This window comes from Jaculus jaculus, chromosome 17, assembly GCF_020740685.1.
Source record: "Jaculus jaculus isolate mJacJac1 chromosome 17, mJacJac1.mat.Y.cur, whole genome shotgun sequence".
In the NCBI taxonomy this organism is placed as follows: domain Eukaryota; kingdom Metazoa; phylum Chordata; class Mammalia; order Rodentia; family Dipodidae; genus Jaculus; species Jaculus jaculus.
The window spans coordinates 11,188,732-11,204,659 of NC_059118.1; the positions used below are offsets into that span (position 1 = coordinate 11,188,732).

Consider the following 15,928-nt stretch of genomic DNA (forward strand, 5'->3'; position numbering starts at 1 on the left):
CATGCCCAGCTTATTATTTTATTTTTTAAAAATATTTTATTTATTCATTTGAGAAAGAGGCAGATAGAGAATGGGAACACCAGGGCCTCTAGCCCCTGCAAACAAACTCCAGATGCACACGCCACCTTGTGTATCTGGCTTACATGGGTACTGGGGAATCAAACCTGTGTCCTTAGGCTTCATAGGCAAGCGCCTTAACCACTAGGCCATCTCTCCAGCCCCATTTTTGTTATTTTAAGTTTTATTTATTTATTTGAGAGAGAAAGAATGGGCACACCAGGGCCTCTTGCAACCACATATGAAATCCAGACACACATGTCACTTCATGCATCTGGCTTTAGGAGGGCACTGGGGGATTGAACCCAAGCCTACAGACTTTTCAAGAAAGTTTCTCTTAAAATATTTTATTTATTTATTTGACAGAAGGAGAGAGAATGGTCATACCAGGGCCTCCAGCAACTGCAGACGAACTCCAGACTCGTGTGCCCCCTTGTGCATCTGGCTAACGTGGGTCCTGGGGAATCGAACCTGGGTCCTTTGGCTTTGCAGGCAAATGCCTTAAGTGCTAAGCCATCCCTCCAGCCCAAGAAAGTCCCTTTTAAACACTGAGCTGTCTCTCCAGCCCAGTCTGCTGCCTTCCTGTTGGCTGTGATTGATGTGTCTGTTGGCTTAAATACATTCAGGACCGTCTCTGCTCGGGAGGTGGAGGTAGGAGGATTAGGAGGTCAAGGTCAGCCTCCTGATCATAGACAGGCATAGGCCATTGTGCCCTACAGGAGACCTTGCTTTTGTTTTGGTTTTGCCGAGGTAGGGTCTCACGCTAGCTCAGGCTGACCTGGAATTCACTATGTAGTCCCAGGGTGGTCTTGAAATAAGATATTTTAAAAAAATAAGCTGGGGAGTGGCTGAGGGACCCCAATGTCCATCTTTGGCTTCCACAAGCATGCACACCTCTACTCATACCTGCTACACACATGCAAACACATGTTAAGAAAAAAGAGGGCAAAAGTTAAAGGCATTGCTTCCAAAGCCTGTTGGCCTGGGTTCAGTTCCCTAGTACCCACGTAAAGCCAGATGCATAAAGTGGTGCATGTATGTGGAGCTTATTTACAGTGGCAAAAGGCCCTGGCGTTCCTGTATTTTCTCTCCCCTCCTCCTTCTCTTCTCTTTCTCTCTCTGCTTGCAAATAAATAATAATAAAATAAATTTTTAAAGAAAAAGAAGAGCTGGAGAGATAGCTTGCCTACAAAGCCAAAGGACCCAGGGTTGATTACCCAGGACCCACGTAAAGCCAGATGCACAAGGTGGCACGTGTGTCTGCAGTTCACTTGTAGTGGCTAGAGGCTCTGGTGTGCCCATTCTCTCTCTTTCTGCCTCCCCCCATCTCAAATAAGTAAATAAATAAGGGCTGGAGAGATGGCTTAGCAGTTAAGTGCTTGCCTGTGAAGCCTAAGGAACCCAGTTCGAGGCTTGATTCCCCAGGACCCACTTTAGCCAGATGCACAAGGGGGCGCACGCGTCTGGAGTTCATTTGCAGTGGGTGGAGGCCCTGGCGTGCCAATTCTCTCCCTCTCTCTCTCTCTGCCTCTTTTTCTCAAATAAATAAAAATATGCAAACAAAAAAATCAAATAAATATATAAAATATTTTTTTTAAAAACAAGGGGGACAGGACCGATGATTCAGCAGTTAAGGCACTTGCCTGCAAAGCCTAAGGACCAGGGTTTGATTGCTCAGTCTCCACTTAAACCCAGAGGCACAATGTGGCGCATGTACCTGGAGTTCTTTTGCAATGGCTACAGGCCTTGACACACCCACACCCTCTCTCTCTCTCTCTCTCTCTCTGTCTCTCTGTCTATATCTGTATCTCTCTGCTTACAAATAACTAAATTTAAAATTTTTTTTGTTTGTTTGTTTTTGTTTTTCAAGGTAGGGTCTCTCTCTAGCTCAGACTGACCTGGAATTCACTATGGAGTCTCAGGGTGGCCTCAAACTCACAGCGATCCTCCTACCTCTGCCTTCCCCAGTGCTGGAATTAAAGGCATATGCCACCACTCCCAGTTATAAAATATTTTTTAAAAAAGAAAAAAGGCCGAGCATGGTGGGACATATCTTTAGTCCTCGCACTTGAGAGGCAGAGGTAGGAGGATCTCCATGAGTTCGAGATCAACCTGAGACTACATACTGAATTTCAGGTCAGCCTGGGCTAGAGCGAGACCCTACCTCGAAAAAAAATAAAGAAAGAAAAGAAAAGAAGAAGAAGCTAGGAATGGTGGCGCCCATCTTTAATGCCAGCACTCAGGAGGATCACCATGAGTTCAAGGCCAGACTGAGACTGCATAGTGAATTCTAGGTCAGCCTGGCCTAGAAAAAGCATGCGAGAGAGATAGACTTTACCTACATTGAAAAGAAAGAAAGCGAGAGAGAAGGAAGGAAGGGAGGGAGGGAGGAAGGGAAGGAGGAGGGAAGAGAGAGGGAGGAAGGAAACTCCAGGCGTGTCACTCACGTGGCGCACAGCATGGCTGGGCTCCTTGCCCGCTGCAGGGGAGACCGCGGCGTGTGCAGTGCCTGACGCGGCGTCCGTCTCCTCCCGGGACAGGTCGCCGTCCCGAGCCTCAGCGAGGCCGTGCAGGACGCGGACCTGCTGGTTTTCGTCATCCCCCACCAGTTCATTCACAAGATCTGCGATGAGATCACCGGCAGGGTGCCCAAGAAGGCCCTGGGCATCACCCTCATCAAGGTAACCTGGGTGCTGGGCAGGGAGGGCAGAGCCTCTAGGTGGTGCTTTGAATGTAAAATGGCCCCATAGCCCCGAGCACTTGTGATGAAGCCTCATTCTCCCCAGTCCTCCTCCCTCCCCCCCGTAGAGTCTCACTCTGGCCCAGGCTGACCTGCAGTTCACTCTGGAGTCTCAGGGTGGCCTCGAACTCACAGCGATCCTCCTACCTCTGCCTCCCGAGTGCTGGGATTAAAGGCGTGCGCCACCACGCCAGGCTTCATTCTTCTTTTTTTTATGTAATATATTTATTTGAGAGAGACAGACAAACAGACAGATGGAGTGGGCATGGGCACCCCTGGGAATGAGAATGGGGCATCCCTGGGCCCCTGTTGTTGCAAATCAACTCCAATGCATGTGCCACTTTGTGCATCCAGCTTTACGTGGGTACTGGGGAATCAAACCTAGGACATTGGATTTGGCAAACAAGTGCCTTTAACCACTGAGCCATCTCTCCAGCCTTCTCCCCTCCCCGCGCCCTGCACCTTTTTTTTTTTTTTTTTTTTTTTTTAACTAGGGTCTCACTCTAGCCCAGGCTGACCTGGAATTCACTATGTAGTCTCAGAGTGGCCTCGACCTCACGGTGAGCCTCTCTGCCTCCCAAGTGCTGGGATTAAAGGCGTGCACCTCCATGCCAGGCTCTAAGCCTCTTTTTTTTTAATTTTTTTTTTGGTTTATTTTTATTTATTTATTTGAAAGTGACAGAGAAAGAGGCAGATAGAGAGAGAATGGGCGCACCAGGGCCTCCAGCCACTGCAAATGAACTCCAGGCACGTGCGCCCCCTTGTGCATCTGGCTAATGTGGGTTCTGGGAAATGGAGCCTCGAACTGGTGTCCTTAGGCTTCACAGGCAAGCACTTAACCGCTAAGCCATCTCTCCAGCTCTCTAAGCCTCATTTTTGATCCCCAGCAGGAGGAACGTTGATGGAGGAGGTGTGTCCAGCCCCCTTGCTATATGCTAGCTGGCTCAGAGGGTTTCTTTCTGCTGCTGTGGAGACATGAGACCCACCTGGCTGTTTGCTCATGTCATGCTTCCCCTTGCAACTGTACGCCATGGGCTGCGGAGACGGCTCAGTCGTAGTTGAAGGCACTTGCTTGCAAAACCTGCTGGCCTCAGGTTGATTCCCAATACCCACTTAAAGCTAGAGACCCAAGGTGGCCTGTGCCTCTGGGGTTTGTTTGGAACAGTATAAAACCCTGGTATGCCCATACTCTTTCTCTCTCTCCCTCTCATTTTTTTCAATTTTAATTTTAATTTTCATTTATTTATTTTGAGAGAGACAGAAAGAGGCACACTGAGGGAGAGAAAGAACGGGTGTGGCTGGACCTCCAGCCGCTGCATGGAAACTCCAGAAGCATGTGCCCCCTTGTGCATCTGGTTTACGTGGGTCCTGGGGAATCGAACTGGGGTTCTTTGGCTTTGCCACTAAGCCATCTCTCCAGCCCTCTCTCAGTTTTTTTTTTTTTAATTTTTTTAAATTTATTTATTTGAGAGCAACAGACAGAGACAGAGACAGACAGATACAGAATGGGCACGCCAGGGCCTCCAGCCACTGCAAAGGTCCAGATGTGTGTGCCCCTTTGTGCATCTGGCTAACGTGGGTCCTGGGGAATCGAGCCTCGAACTGGGGTCCTTAGGCTTCACAGGCAAGCGCTTAACCACTAGGCCATCTCTCCAGCCCCCTTCTCTTAGGTTTTAAAATAAACTGTAAGCCAAAATAAACCTTCTTCTGGTCAAGTTTTGTCCTAGAAATGCGAAGGTAACGTTCCTCAGCTCCTAGCTACTTATCAGCTGTGACCAAACACGAAATGAGAGTGGAGTAACAGAAGAGGGGTGTATGTGGGCTCTCTGCTTGAAGGGGGGCACCCACTGTGGCAGGGAAGGCACACAAGGCAACTCCCTCTCGCCTCATCGATTCGACAGTCTCCCGACTTCTCGGCTTCCTTCCAGGGCATAGACGAGGGTCCTGAGGGCTTAAAGCTCATCTCTGACATCATCCGAGAGAAGATGGGAATTGACATCAGCGTGCTGATGGGGGCCAACATCGCCAGTGAGGTCGCAGCCGAGAAGTTCTGCGAGACCACCATTGGTGAGGCTGCAAGGGGCCGGAGCACAATGCTTGCTGCTTGGGCACGTGCCTTCCACCCCTCCTGTTTGTTCCCTCCCCTCCTTCCACTTCTCTCCTCCATACTCTTTTTTGTTGTTTGTTTGTTTTGGCTTTTTTCAAGGTAGGATCTCGCTCTAGCCCAGGCTGACCTGGAATTCAGAACGACCTACAATATGTAGTCTCAGGGTGGCCTTGAACTCATGGCAATCCTCCCCACCTCTGCCTCCCAAGTGCTGGGATTAAAGGCATGCACTACCACACCTGGCTTATTTTTTTTTTTTTTTAATTTATTGTACTGAGAGGGAGACATTTGGCGCCCCAGAGCCTCCTGCCACTGTAAATGAACTCGAGGCGCCTGTGCCACCTTGTGCATCTGGCTTACGTGGGTACTAGGGAATTCAACCTGGGTCCCTAGGCATTGCAGGCAAGCGCCTTAACCACTAAGCCATCTCTCCAGCCCCCTTCCATGCTCTACCAGGGAGCTATAGCCCCAGCCATTTTCTTTGCTTTTTTAAAGCCCAGGCTAGCCTTAAATTCACCATATAGCCAGGGATGACCTTGAACTCCTGATCCTCATGTCTCTACTTCCACAGTGCTAAGATTACAGGTGTGTGTCCCACCACGTTCTGCTTTTTTTTTTTTTTTATTTTTTTTTTTCCTTTTTTTTTAGGTAGGGTCTTGCTCTTTGTGTACCTGGCTTTATGTGGGTACTGGGGAATCAAACCTGGGCTGTCAGATTTGCAAGCAACTGCTTAGCCGTCTCTCCAGCCCTACCTTCCTTTCTCATACTGGATCTCTCACGGAACCTGGAGCTCACCCATGTGGCTTAGCTGGCTGCCCAGCAAGCCCTGAGGGTTCCTTGTCTCTTTAATCCCAGCACTGGTATTAAAGGTGATGCCACCATGCCAAGCTTTTACGTGGATTCTGGGGATCTGAACTCAGGTCTTTGTGCTTGCTCAGTAAGCACTTTCCTCACTGAGCCATTTTCCCAGACCCTCTTTACTTTAAAATATAGTTATTTTACCATATTATTAAGGAAATAGAGATAAGCGAAAACTATTTGTGTAATTTTCATTTGTTATATAGCCTTGTAGTTTCTTTGTTGTTGTTCTTTGTTTGTGGAAACTATTTATGCTTATTGTAAGCCATGTTTTTTACTTAATATATGACACTTTTTTTGTTTGTTTGTTTTTCAAAGTAGTGTCTCACTGTAGCCCAGGGTGACCTGGAATTCACTCAGTAGTCTCAGGGTGGCCTTGAACTCTCAGCGATCTTCCTACCTCCCTGCCTTCCAAGTGCTGAGATTAAAGGCTTGCACCACCATGCCCCGCTAACACAGTTTTTCACAGGTGTGTGCCATCATGCCTTGCAATTTATTTGCAAGAAGAGAGAGAGTGTGTGTGTGTGTATTGGTGCACCAGGACTTCTTGCTACTGCAAACTCCAGATGCATGCACCACTTTGTGTACCTGGCTTCCACGTGGGTACTGGGGGATTGAACCCAGGCTGGCAGGCATTATGGACCAGCTAATTTTTAACTGTGGTAGAGTCAGGAATCTTGTCCAGCTTGTAACTTCTGTAGAGAGAGAAAAATGGCAAAATTTTGAATCTTCTAAAAATACACATGGAGAGCGCTGGTGCCCCCTTGTGGTCACTGTCAGGGCTTAACCACAGGAGATGAGACCACAAACATTTTCTCTCTTTATTGGTGCCTTTTGTAGATCTGGGCTTTGAACCCAAGGCTTTCTGCATGCTAGGCAAGCAGGCTACCACTGAACTATGTACTTACTCCTGGCCCTGCAACTGCAAGTGTTTTTCAAAGCCCATTATGTATCTGACACAGTGGCTAATGCCTAGGGTTCCTTGTGCCACAAATATGGAATCTGAGACTGAAATATGATTTGGAAGTTTTATTAGATCTGTCACTACATCTGTGACTGAACAGGAAAGAGACGGGTTTTTCTGTCTTATGGCTCATGCTGAAGTTTGGAGAGCCCTTCCAGAAGGCTTTTGGGCCTCCCTGTCCACGCTGCTTGCCCCTGGCAGTGATGACATCATGCTTTAGTATCCATTATTTGAAGTGTGTATGTGTGTGTATGGTTTCGGGGGGTAGGGTCTCGCTCCAGCCCAGGATGATCTGGAATGCACTATGTAGTCTCAGGCTGGCCTCAAACTCATGGTGATCCTCCTCCCTCTACCACCGTGCCCAGCTAGAAAATGGGTTGTTATTTTATTTGTATTTTTTATATTTTATTTCAGAGAGAGAGAGAATGGGTATGCCAGGGCCTCCAGTCTTTGAAAATGAACTTTAGACACATGCACCACCTTGTGCATCTGGCTCATGTGGGTCCTGGGGAATCAAACCTGGGAACTTTGGCTTTGCAGGCAAGCATCTTAACCACTAAGCCATCTCTCCAGCCCGAAACTAGGGTTTTGACAGCTGGGGTTAGGGTTCAGTTGTAGATTCTTACCTGGCACGTGTGAGGCTCTATGTTCCATCACAAGTGCTGCCAAAAACATGAAGGGAGAGAAGGAGGAAAGAAAAGTTTTATCCAGCAGGATGACTCATGCCTGTAATATGAGTCCTCAGGAGACGGAGGCAAAAAGATCACTACAAGTTCAAGACCAACCTGGACTATAGAGATCCTGCCTCAAATAAAATAGAGGAGGGTGGAATGGAGTGGAACAGAATTGAATTCAAGGACTGGGATTGTAACTCACTTGGCAGAGTGCCCAATAGCATGCATGAGACTCTGTGTAAAACAACAACAAATCCAACCAAAAGCACTCAGGAGACAGAGGTAGGAGGATTGCTATGAGTTCGAGGCCACCCTCAAAGTACATAGTGAATTCCAAGTCAGCATGGACTAAAGTGAAACCCCACCTCAAAAAAATCAAAGAGCAACAACAACAACAAAAAAAAAACCCGGCCAACTCCATAATTACAGGATCTTTGAGCAGTTACAACAAAGGCTGTTTTCATATCTGTCTGATTCTCTTTAACTTGGCAACCATCCTGGGAGTGCCTATATTTCTGCTCAGAAAGAAGTTGGAGTGAGAGGGGTTTAGGTGAGAGGCCTACAAACCAGTCTTCTGGAGTCCCCTGGGGAGCCTCAAAAAGTCGGGGTGCTGCTTACTCCACCCCCCCCCCAGAGCTGACTGCACTGATCTGGGATGTGGCCGGAGCACAGGTGGTTTTAGGCTGCCTAGGTGGCGGTGTGCTGGTAAGGTTGGTAACAGCTGTCCTCCCACCTGCAGGAGGGCAGAGCCCAGGGCTGAGGTGCCTGGCACAGCTGCTGGCTTGCAGGTCTAGACTCGCCTGAAAAGCCTTTAGTCCAACTCAGGGCCTGGCAGGGAGGGTGGGTTTCCGTAGCCCTGGTGCAGCCCCGCCAGCCAGGACAGAGTTCTCACCCGGCTTGCTGGCCGACGTAGTTCTTGGTTTGTTTCTTGCTCGGCTTTGGTTTTGGAAACTAGCCTCCCTGTGCAGTCATTGCTGTGGGCTTGTTTGGGATCAAGATGTGTGAGCTTGTCTTCAAGCGTGGGTGCTGGGGATTTGAACTCTGATTGTCGGGCTTGCGTAGCAGGTGCCCTTAACTGCTGAGCCATCCCCTAACCCTCGCCTTTCGTTTCTTCTTTTTTTTTTTGGCTTTTTGAGGTAGGGTCTCACTCTAGCCCAGGCTGACCCAGAACTCATGATTATCCTACCTCAGCCTCCCTAGTGCTGTGAATAAAGGCACGTGCCACCATGCCCAGCTTTTTTTATTTTATTACTATTATTTTTTATTTTATTTTATTTTTAAATATTTTTTGTTCATTTTTTATTTATTTATTTGAGAGCGATAGACACAGAGAGAAAGACAGATAGAGGGAGAGAGAGAGAATGGGCGCGCCAGGGCTTCCAGCCTCTGCAAATGAACTCCAGACGCGTGCGCCCCCTTGTGCATCTGGCTCACGTGGGACCTGGGGAACCGAGCCTCGAACCGGGGTCCATAGGCTTCACAGGCGAGCGCTTAACTGCTAAGCCATCTCTCCAGCCCTATTTTATTTTTTTAACACTTGATCTAAGCCAAAAGGCAGAGAATCGATGCTTCAAGCTCATGGTGATCCTCCTACCTCTGCCTCCCAAGTGTTGGGACTAAAGGGGTGCGCCACACCACTCCTGGCTCCCCTTTATTTTCTATTTCTGCTTGTATGCCTTTTCTAAGCATTTTGTGATAAGCCTTCGTCACTTGGGTAATAAGATAAATTCATATTGTACTAGATGTCACAATTAGCCCGGAGTGGGTCATTAAGTCCCTGCTTTCCTGACCCTCCCGCAGGCAGCAAGGTGATCCAAAATGGCCTTCTATTCAAGGAGCTTTTGCAGACCCCCAACTTCCGAATCACCGTGGTGGATGACGCCGACACGGTGGAGCTCTGTGGAGCACTGAAGGTAAAGTCGGCCTGGTTCGGGCTTCACTGGACCCAGCCCTGTGGTCAGCGGGGAATGGGCCTTGTTTTCTTACTTCCGGTTGGTGGAGCTCCCTTTTATTTATCCGTTCACTCATCTATTTATCTTGGCTTTCTTTTGAATATTTTTTTATTAACAACTTCCATGATTATAAAAAATATCCCATGGTAATACCCCCCCACACTTTCCCCTTTGAAACTCCATTCTCCATCATATCCCCTCCCCCTCTCAATCACTCTCTCTTTAATTTTGATGTCATGATTCAATATTTTATTTTTATTTATTTGAGAGAGAGACACACACAGACAGAAATAGGCAGACACAGAGAGAGAATGGGGGCACCAGGGCTTCCAGCCACTGTAAACAAACTCCAGATGCATGCTCCCCCTTGTGCATCTGGCTTATGTGGGTTCTGGGGAATCGAACCTGGGTCCTTTGGCTTTGCAGGCAAAGGCTTTAACTACTAAACCTTCTCTCCAGCACTATCTTTGCTTTTTGATATAGCATCTCACTTTAGCCCAGGCTGACCTGGAACTCATGATTATCCTACCTCTGCCTCCTTAGTGCTGCAAATAAAGGCATGGGCCACCATGCCTAGCCTTTTTTTCTTTCTTAAACACTTGATCTAAGCCAAAAGGCTGAGAATTAATGCTTTTTTTTTTTTTTTAAGAAATATTTATTTGGAAGCAGAGAGAGATAAAAGAAATTGGGCCCACCAGGGCCTCCAATCACTGCAAACTAACTCCAGATGAATGTACCACCCTGTGAACCTGGCTTTATGTGGGTACTGGGGAATTGAATCTGGGTCATTAGGCTTTGTAGGCAAACACAGTACCCACTTCGCTATTTCTTCAGCTCCAAGTTTTGTTTTGTTTTGTTTTGTTTTGTTTTTACTTGAGAGAATGTGGCAGAAAGAGAGAGAGGGCTGAAGAGATGGCTTAGTGGTTACAGCGTTTGCCTGCAAAGCCAAAGGACCTTGGTTCAATTCCCCAGGACCCACGTAAGCCAGATGTACAAGGAGGCACATGCATCTGGAGTTCATTTGCAGTGGCTGGAGGCCCTGGTGAGCCCTTTCTCTCTCTCTCTCTCTTTCTCTCTCTCTCTCTCTCTCTCTGTAATAAATAAATAAAATTTTTTTAAATTCAAGTAAAAGAAAGAAAGAGAAACAGAGAGAATGACAGTGAGCACGCCAGAGCCTCTTGCCACTGCAAACAAACTCCAGATACATATGTCACTTTGTGCATCTGGCTTTATGTGGGTATTGGGGAATCAAACCTGGGCCACAGGCTTTGCAAGCAAGCATCTTTAACTGCTGAGCCATCTCCCCAGCCTTCATGCCCGCTTTGATGGAGCTCTCCTTAGTCATGATTGCTTATGCTTAATGTGCGTAAATTGTGATATTTTATTCTTTGGGGTGCTGGGATTGGCATCTGAGCCTTCTGTTGGGTTTTCCTGGGCTTTTACCCTGGAGCCAAGGGTCCATCTGTTTATCTCTCCTGGATGGTATCGTGAGCTGGAATCTTCCTCCTCCACACGCTGCTTTGTGCTTTGGCTGGTTGCTCTTTTTGAAGGAAAAAAAAAGTCTCCTGCTGACAAGAGGGTTTTCTAAGAACAGTTTATCTTCCTTCTCTAGAGGAAAAGATGGACTTAAGAAGCCAGGTCAATTGGCCAGTGACTGGAGTGTGTCAGGAGACAAAAATCACTACAAATTTAGTTATTTGACCAATTGGTCTGTATTCCATTTGTGCATATAAGGTTGTTTGTGCTCTGTAAAAGACAAGTAATACTCCTGTAAGCAAGGTTAGAGCTGCGGTATATGTGTGTGTGTGTGTGTGTTTGTGTGTATGCGTGTGCGTGCACACACACTCACAGTGGCCAACCTCCAGCATCATTCCTCAGGAGGCTGGAGGAGAAAGAATGGGAGGGCCAGGGACTCCAGATACATGTGCCTCCTTGTGCATCTGGCTTTTTGTGGGAACTGGGGTCATTTGGCTCCGAAGGCAAGCAAACCACTTTCTGGAATGAATCTATGGTGCATGTACATGGTCCAACGTACAATGGGGATCTTAAAAATTAGAGTCAAGGGCTGGAGAGATGGCTTAGCGGTTAAGGTGCTTGCCAGCAAAGCCTAAGGACCCAGGTTCGATTCTAATGCACGCATCTGGAGTTAGCTTCCAGTGGCTAGAGGTGCTGGCACGTCCATTCTCTCTCTCCCTGTCTCTCTGTCTCTCTGTCTCTCTCTCTCTCTCTCTCTTCCTCATCTTCTCCCTCTCTCTGTTTCTAATGAATAAAAATTAAAAAACATTTTTTTAATTAGAGTCAAAGCCAGACATGGTGGAGCACACCTTTAATCTCAGCACTCGGGAGGCAGAAGTAGAAAGATTGCTATGAGTCCAAGGTCAGCCTGAGACTACATATGTACTGAATTCCAGGTCCACCTGGGCTTGAGTGAGACCCTACCTTGGAAAAAAAATTAGAATAATTAGTGACTTGATCTCCCCAGCTACTCCTGTCCATATGTCTGCATATAGGGAGGCACTCACTTTTGCACTAGGTAGAGACAGGCTGAGTTACACCATCAAGACATTGGCTCTGGCTACATTATTTTGTGGAGATCTTTATGTGTTTTTAATAGTCATCCATTAAACTAATAACCGCTGCCAGCAAGGGCCATCATGAATGCCCAATTGCCCAGCAATGGCCGGAAGTCATTCCAAAGCTGGTCCATGGAGACGGTGTGAAATCCTGCCCAGAACAAAGGGTGCTGGGTGAGAAGATTCTAGATGGAGTGCTCTGGGACACCTTCTGCAAATAGGAGCCGGTCCGCTGGTCTTGTGTCTGAACTTAGAGCGGCTTTTTATTTCCCCTGACAGGAAGCTTGCGAGTGATGTGTGTCGGGACAGAGCATGATTGGTGCCGGTGGAGGCAGAGGAGGAGGGAGGCCCCTTCCTACCCTTCTCCCCCCCTCCCTCCCCCGGGCGGGGTATTCTTGGAAACAGGATGGATTTCCATCATTCCTGTCGCCTGCGTCAGAGCTGGGGTGTTTGAGGACTGAGAAGCAGGGAGTTTGTTACTGAGTCCAACCGTTGTCTCAGGCCGATAAGGGCATGGGGTGCCCAGGGTTCATGACTTAACGGTGGCAAATACTGGGCACCACTGGAATGTTATCACAAATTGTGGGAACCTGTCTGGTTGCCTTGGTGACTATTTGCATCTTGAATTTTCTGGTTTTTACCCAAGACCAGGAATAAAATAGTCAGGGCTCACAAAGCAAGGGCAAATGGCCATGCATTTCCATCATTCATAAATAATAGTGTTTTACACCTGGTGTGGGGGCGCACGCCTATAATCCAGCACTCAGGAGGCAGTCGTAGGAGATCACCTATAGTGTTTTACTATATACACATACCTGTATACATATACATACATACTGTATTTATGTACAAACAAATATGTAAATGCACACACATGTACATATGCTACATTACTGATACACAAGCCAGGTGTGGAGCACACACCTTTAGGTAGGATTGCCATGAGTTCAGGGGCAGCCTGAGACTACACAGAGAATTCAGGTCACCCTGGGCACGAGTAAGTTTCTACCTGAAAAGAGCCACAAGTGTACACGAAGCAGGTAGTGTGCTCTGGATATAAGCAGGAGGTCTGCTGCAAGCTCGAGGTCAGCCTGGGCTACATAGTGTTCTAGGCTAGTGTGGGCTGCACAGTGCAGCCCTGTCTCAAGAAACAAAGCCTTAGAGCCGGGCATGGTGGCACACGCCTTTAATCCCAGCACTCGGGAGAGGTAGGAAGATCACCGAGAGTTCGAGGCCACCCTGAGACTACATAGTGAATTCCAGGTCACCCTGAGCCAGAGTGAGACCCTACCTCGAAAAACCAAAAAAAAAAAAGAAAAAAGAAACAAAGCCTTGTTTGCAGAGGGTCTTTCTCTCTCTCTCCTTCTCTTTCGGCTCCAGGGAAATTCTCCAGTCTCCTCCTCCCAACTTACAGTAGGAGCCCTGGCATTACGGATGCCCACCAAAGCATTCGGCTTTATGAGGGTTCTGGGGATCCGAACTGAGGTACTCACGCTTGCACAGCAAACCCCTTATCCACTGAGCCATCCCCGCTCTGCCCTGCTTCTTTTTGTTGTTGTTTCTCGAGGGAGGGTCTCACTCTAGCCCAGGCTGCCCTGGAATTCCCTGTGTGATCTCAGGGTGGCCTCGAACTCACCGTGATCCTCCTACCATTGCCTCCCGAGTGCTGGGAATAAAGGCGTGCGCCACCGCGCCAGGCCTGCCCTGCTTTTTTATTTTCCACACACACCGTCTCCCCCACCAGATAGGGTCTCCCTCTAGCAGGCTGATCTGGAATTCACTGTGTTGCCTCAGGCTGGCCTTGAACTCATGGAGCTCCTCCTATCTCTGCCTCCCCGGTGCTGGATTTAAGTCACCACACCTGATCTTGCTTTTGTATATTTTTTTAATTTTTTTTTCTCAATTTTTTTTTTTTTTTTTTTTTTTGGTTTTTCGAGGTAGGGTCTTACTCCAGCCCAGGCTGACCTGGAATTCATTATGGAGTCTCAGGGTGGCCTCGAACTCACGGCAATCCTCCTACCTCTGCCTCCCGAGTGCTGGGATTAAAGGCGTGCGGCACCACGCCCGGCTTTTTTTCTCAATTTTTGTTAACATTTTCCATGATAATAAAAAGTATCCCATGGCAATACCCTCCCTCCCCCCCCAATTTCCCCTTTGAAATTCCATTCTCCATAATATCTCCTCCCCATCTCAGTCTCTCTTTCATTTTGATGTCATGATCTTTTCCTCCTCTTATGATGGTCTTGTGTAGATAGTGTCAGGCACTATGAGGTCATGGATATCCAGGCCATTTTATGTCTGGAGGGAACACTGAAAATTTTCTAACAACGATCTATGGCTCATGAGTGTTCCATTGTCTGAAACCAGAGGATTCCATGTGATTTATTTGCATACTCTTAGATTTTGATTAGCCCTCCCTCCACCTTTCCTTTACTCAATCTCTTCCCCTGACTTCACTTTGGGCCTTTTCACCCCCGTTAATCTATTCTTCTACTTGCATATATATAATACCAACCTATTCAGTACCCTCCTCCCTTCCTTTCTCTTCCCTTTATATCTCCTTTTTAGCTTACTGGTCTCTTCTACTGAGTTTTTTCCTTCTCACACAGAAGCCCAATCATCTATAGCTAGGATTCACATATGAGGGAGAACATATGGTGCTTGGCTTTCTGGGCCCGGGTTACCTCACTTAGTATAATCTTTTCCAGGTCCATCCATTTTCCTGCAAATTTCATAACTTCATTTTTCTTTACCACTGAGTAGAACTCCATTGTATAAATGTGCCACATCTTCATTATCCACTCATCAGTTGAGGGACATCTAGGCTGGTTCCATTTCCCAGCTATTATGAATTGAACGGCAATAACCATGGTTGAGCATGTACTTCTAAGGAAATGGGATGAGTCCTTAGGATATATACCTAGGAGTGCTATAGCTGGGTCATACGGTAGATCAATCTTTAGCTGTCTTAGGAACCTCCACACTGATTTCCATAATGGCTGGACCAGATTGCATTCCCACCAGCAGTGTAGAAGGGTTCCTCTTTTTCCACATCCCCACCAGCATTTATGATCATTTGTTTTCATGATGTTGGCTAATCTGACAGGAGATGGAATCTCAATGTAGTTTTAATCTGCATTTCCCTGATGACTAGTGACGCAGAACATTTTTTAGATGCTTATATGCCATTCGTATTTCTTCCTTTGAGAACTCTATTTAGCTCCATAGCCCATTTTTTAATTGGCTTGTTTGACTTCTTATTATTTAACTTTTTGAGTTCTTTGTATATCCTAGATATTAATCCTCTATCAGATGTATAGCTGGCAAAGATTTTTTCCCATTTTGTAGGTTGCCTCTTTGCTTTATTCACAGTGAAATTTTTTTTAGTTTTTGGTTTTTCGAGGTAGGGTCTCACTCTAGCTCAGGCTGACCTGGAAGTCACTCCGTAGTCTCAGGGTGGCCTCGAACTCACTGTGATCCTCCTACCTCTGCCTCCCGGGTGCTGAGATTAAAGGCGTGCGCCACCATGCCCGGCTTGCTTTTGTGGTGTTATGGGAGGATGGGAATTGAAAAATCTGTATCACTCAACACAGAATCACAGAGCTCCAATTTGGGATAACCTTGGAAGACTGCCACCGCCCGGGAGCGAGGGAAGGGCTTCAGTGCATCTGTCTTCTGAAAATCCCGGTATTTTTAGCTGCAAGTCAAAGCAGATTTCCACGTGGAGGGGATAATGATGACTTTTTCATAGCTGAGCGATCTCAGAGGACATCTGCTCAGACTCCATTCAGACGTGCTCAGCTGGCTCGCTGGGTTTATCTTTCCTTTCACACTGCTAAGTGGTGGAGCGAGACAGCACACAGTTTCAGGATCTATCATAAGGTGATTAAATTCGGGGGTGGGGGGGTCCCAGGGTCTTGGTAGAAGAGAGAGATCCTGCAGTAGGTCCCCTGCTCCCCCTGGTGGGGAGGTTAGCTGACTTACGGAAGCTTTGAGGTAGGCC

The 15,928-nt window shown here is 47.3% G+C and overlaps 1 protein-coding gene across 1 annotated transcript in view; it reads left to right on the forward strand.

Moving 5' to 3' along the window:
- The window catches only part of Gpd1l (glycerol-3-phosphate dehydrogenase 1 like), a 43,086-nt gene that overhangs the window by 22,332 nt on the left and 4,826 nt on the right, over window positions 1–15,928 (forward strand). Inside the window, exons 3-5 of the mRNA XM_045136895.1 lie at window positions 2,598–2,738; window positions 4,726–4,864; window positions 9,201–9,313. Coding sequence (XP_044992830.1) covers window positions 2,598–2,738; window positions 4,726–4,864; window positions 9,201–9,313 — 393 coding nt within the window. The remainder of the gene's footprint in view (window positions 1–2,597; window positions 2,739–4,725; window positions 4,865–9,200; window positions 9,314–15,928) is intronic.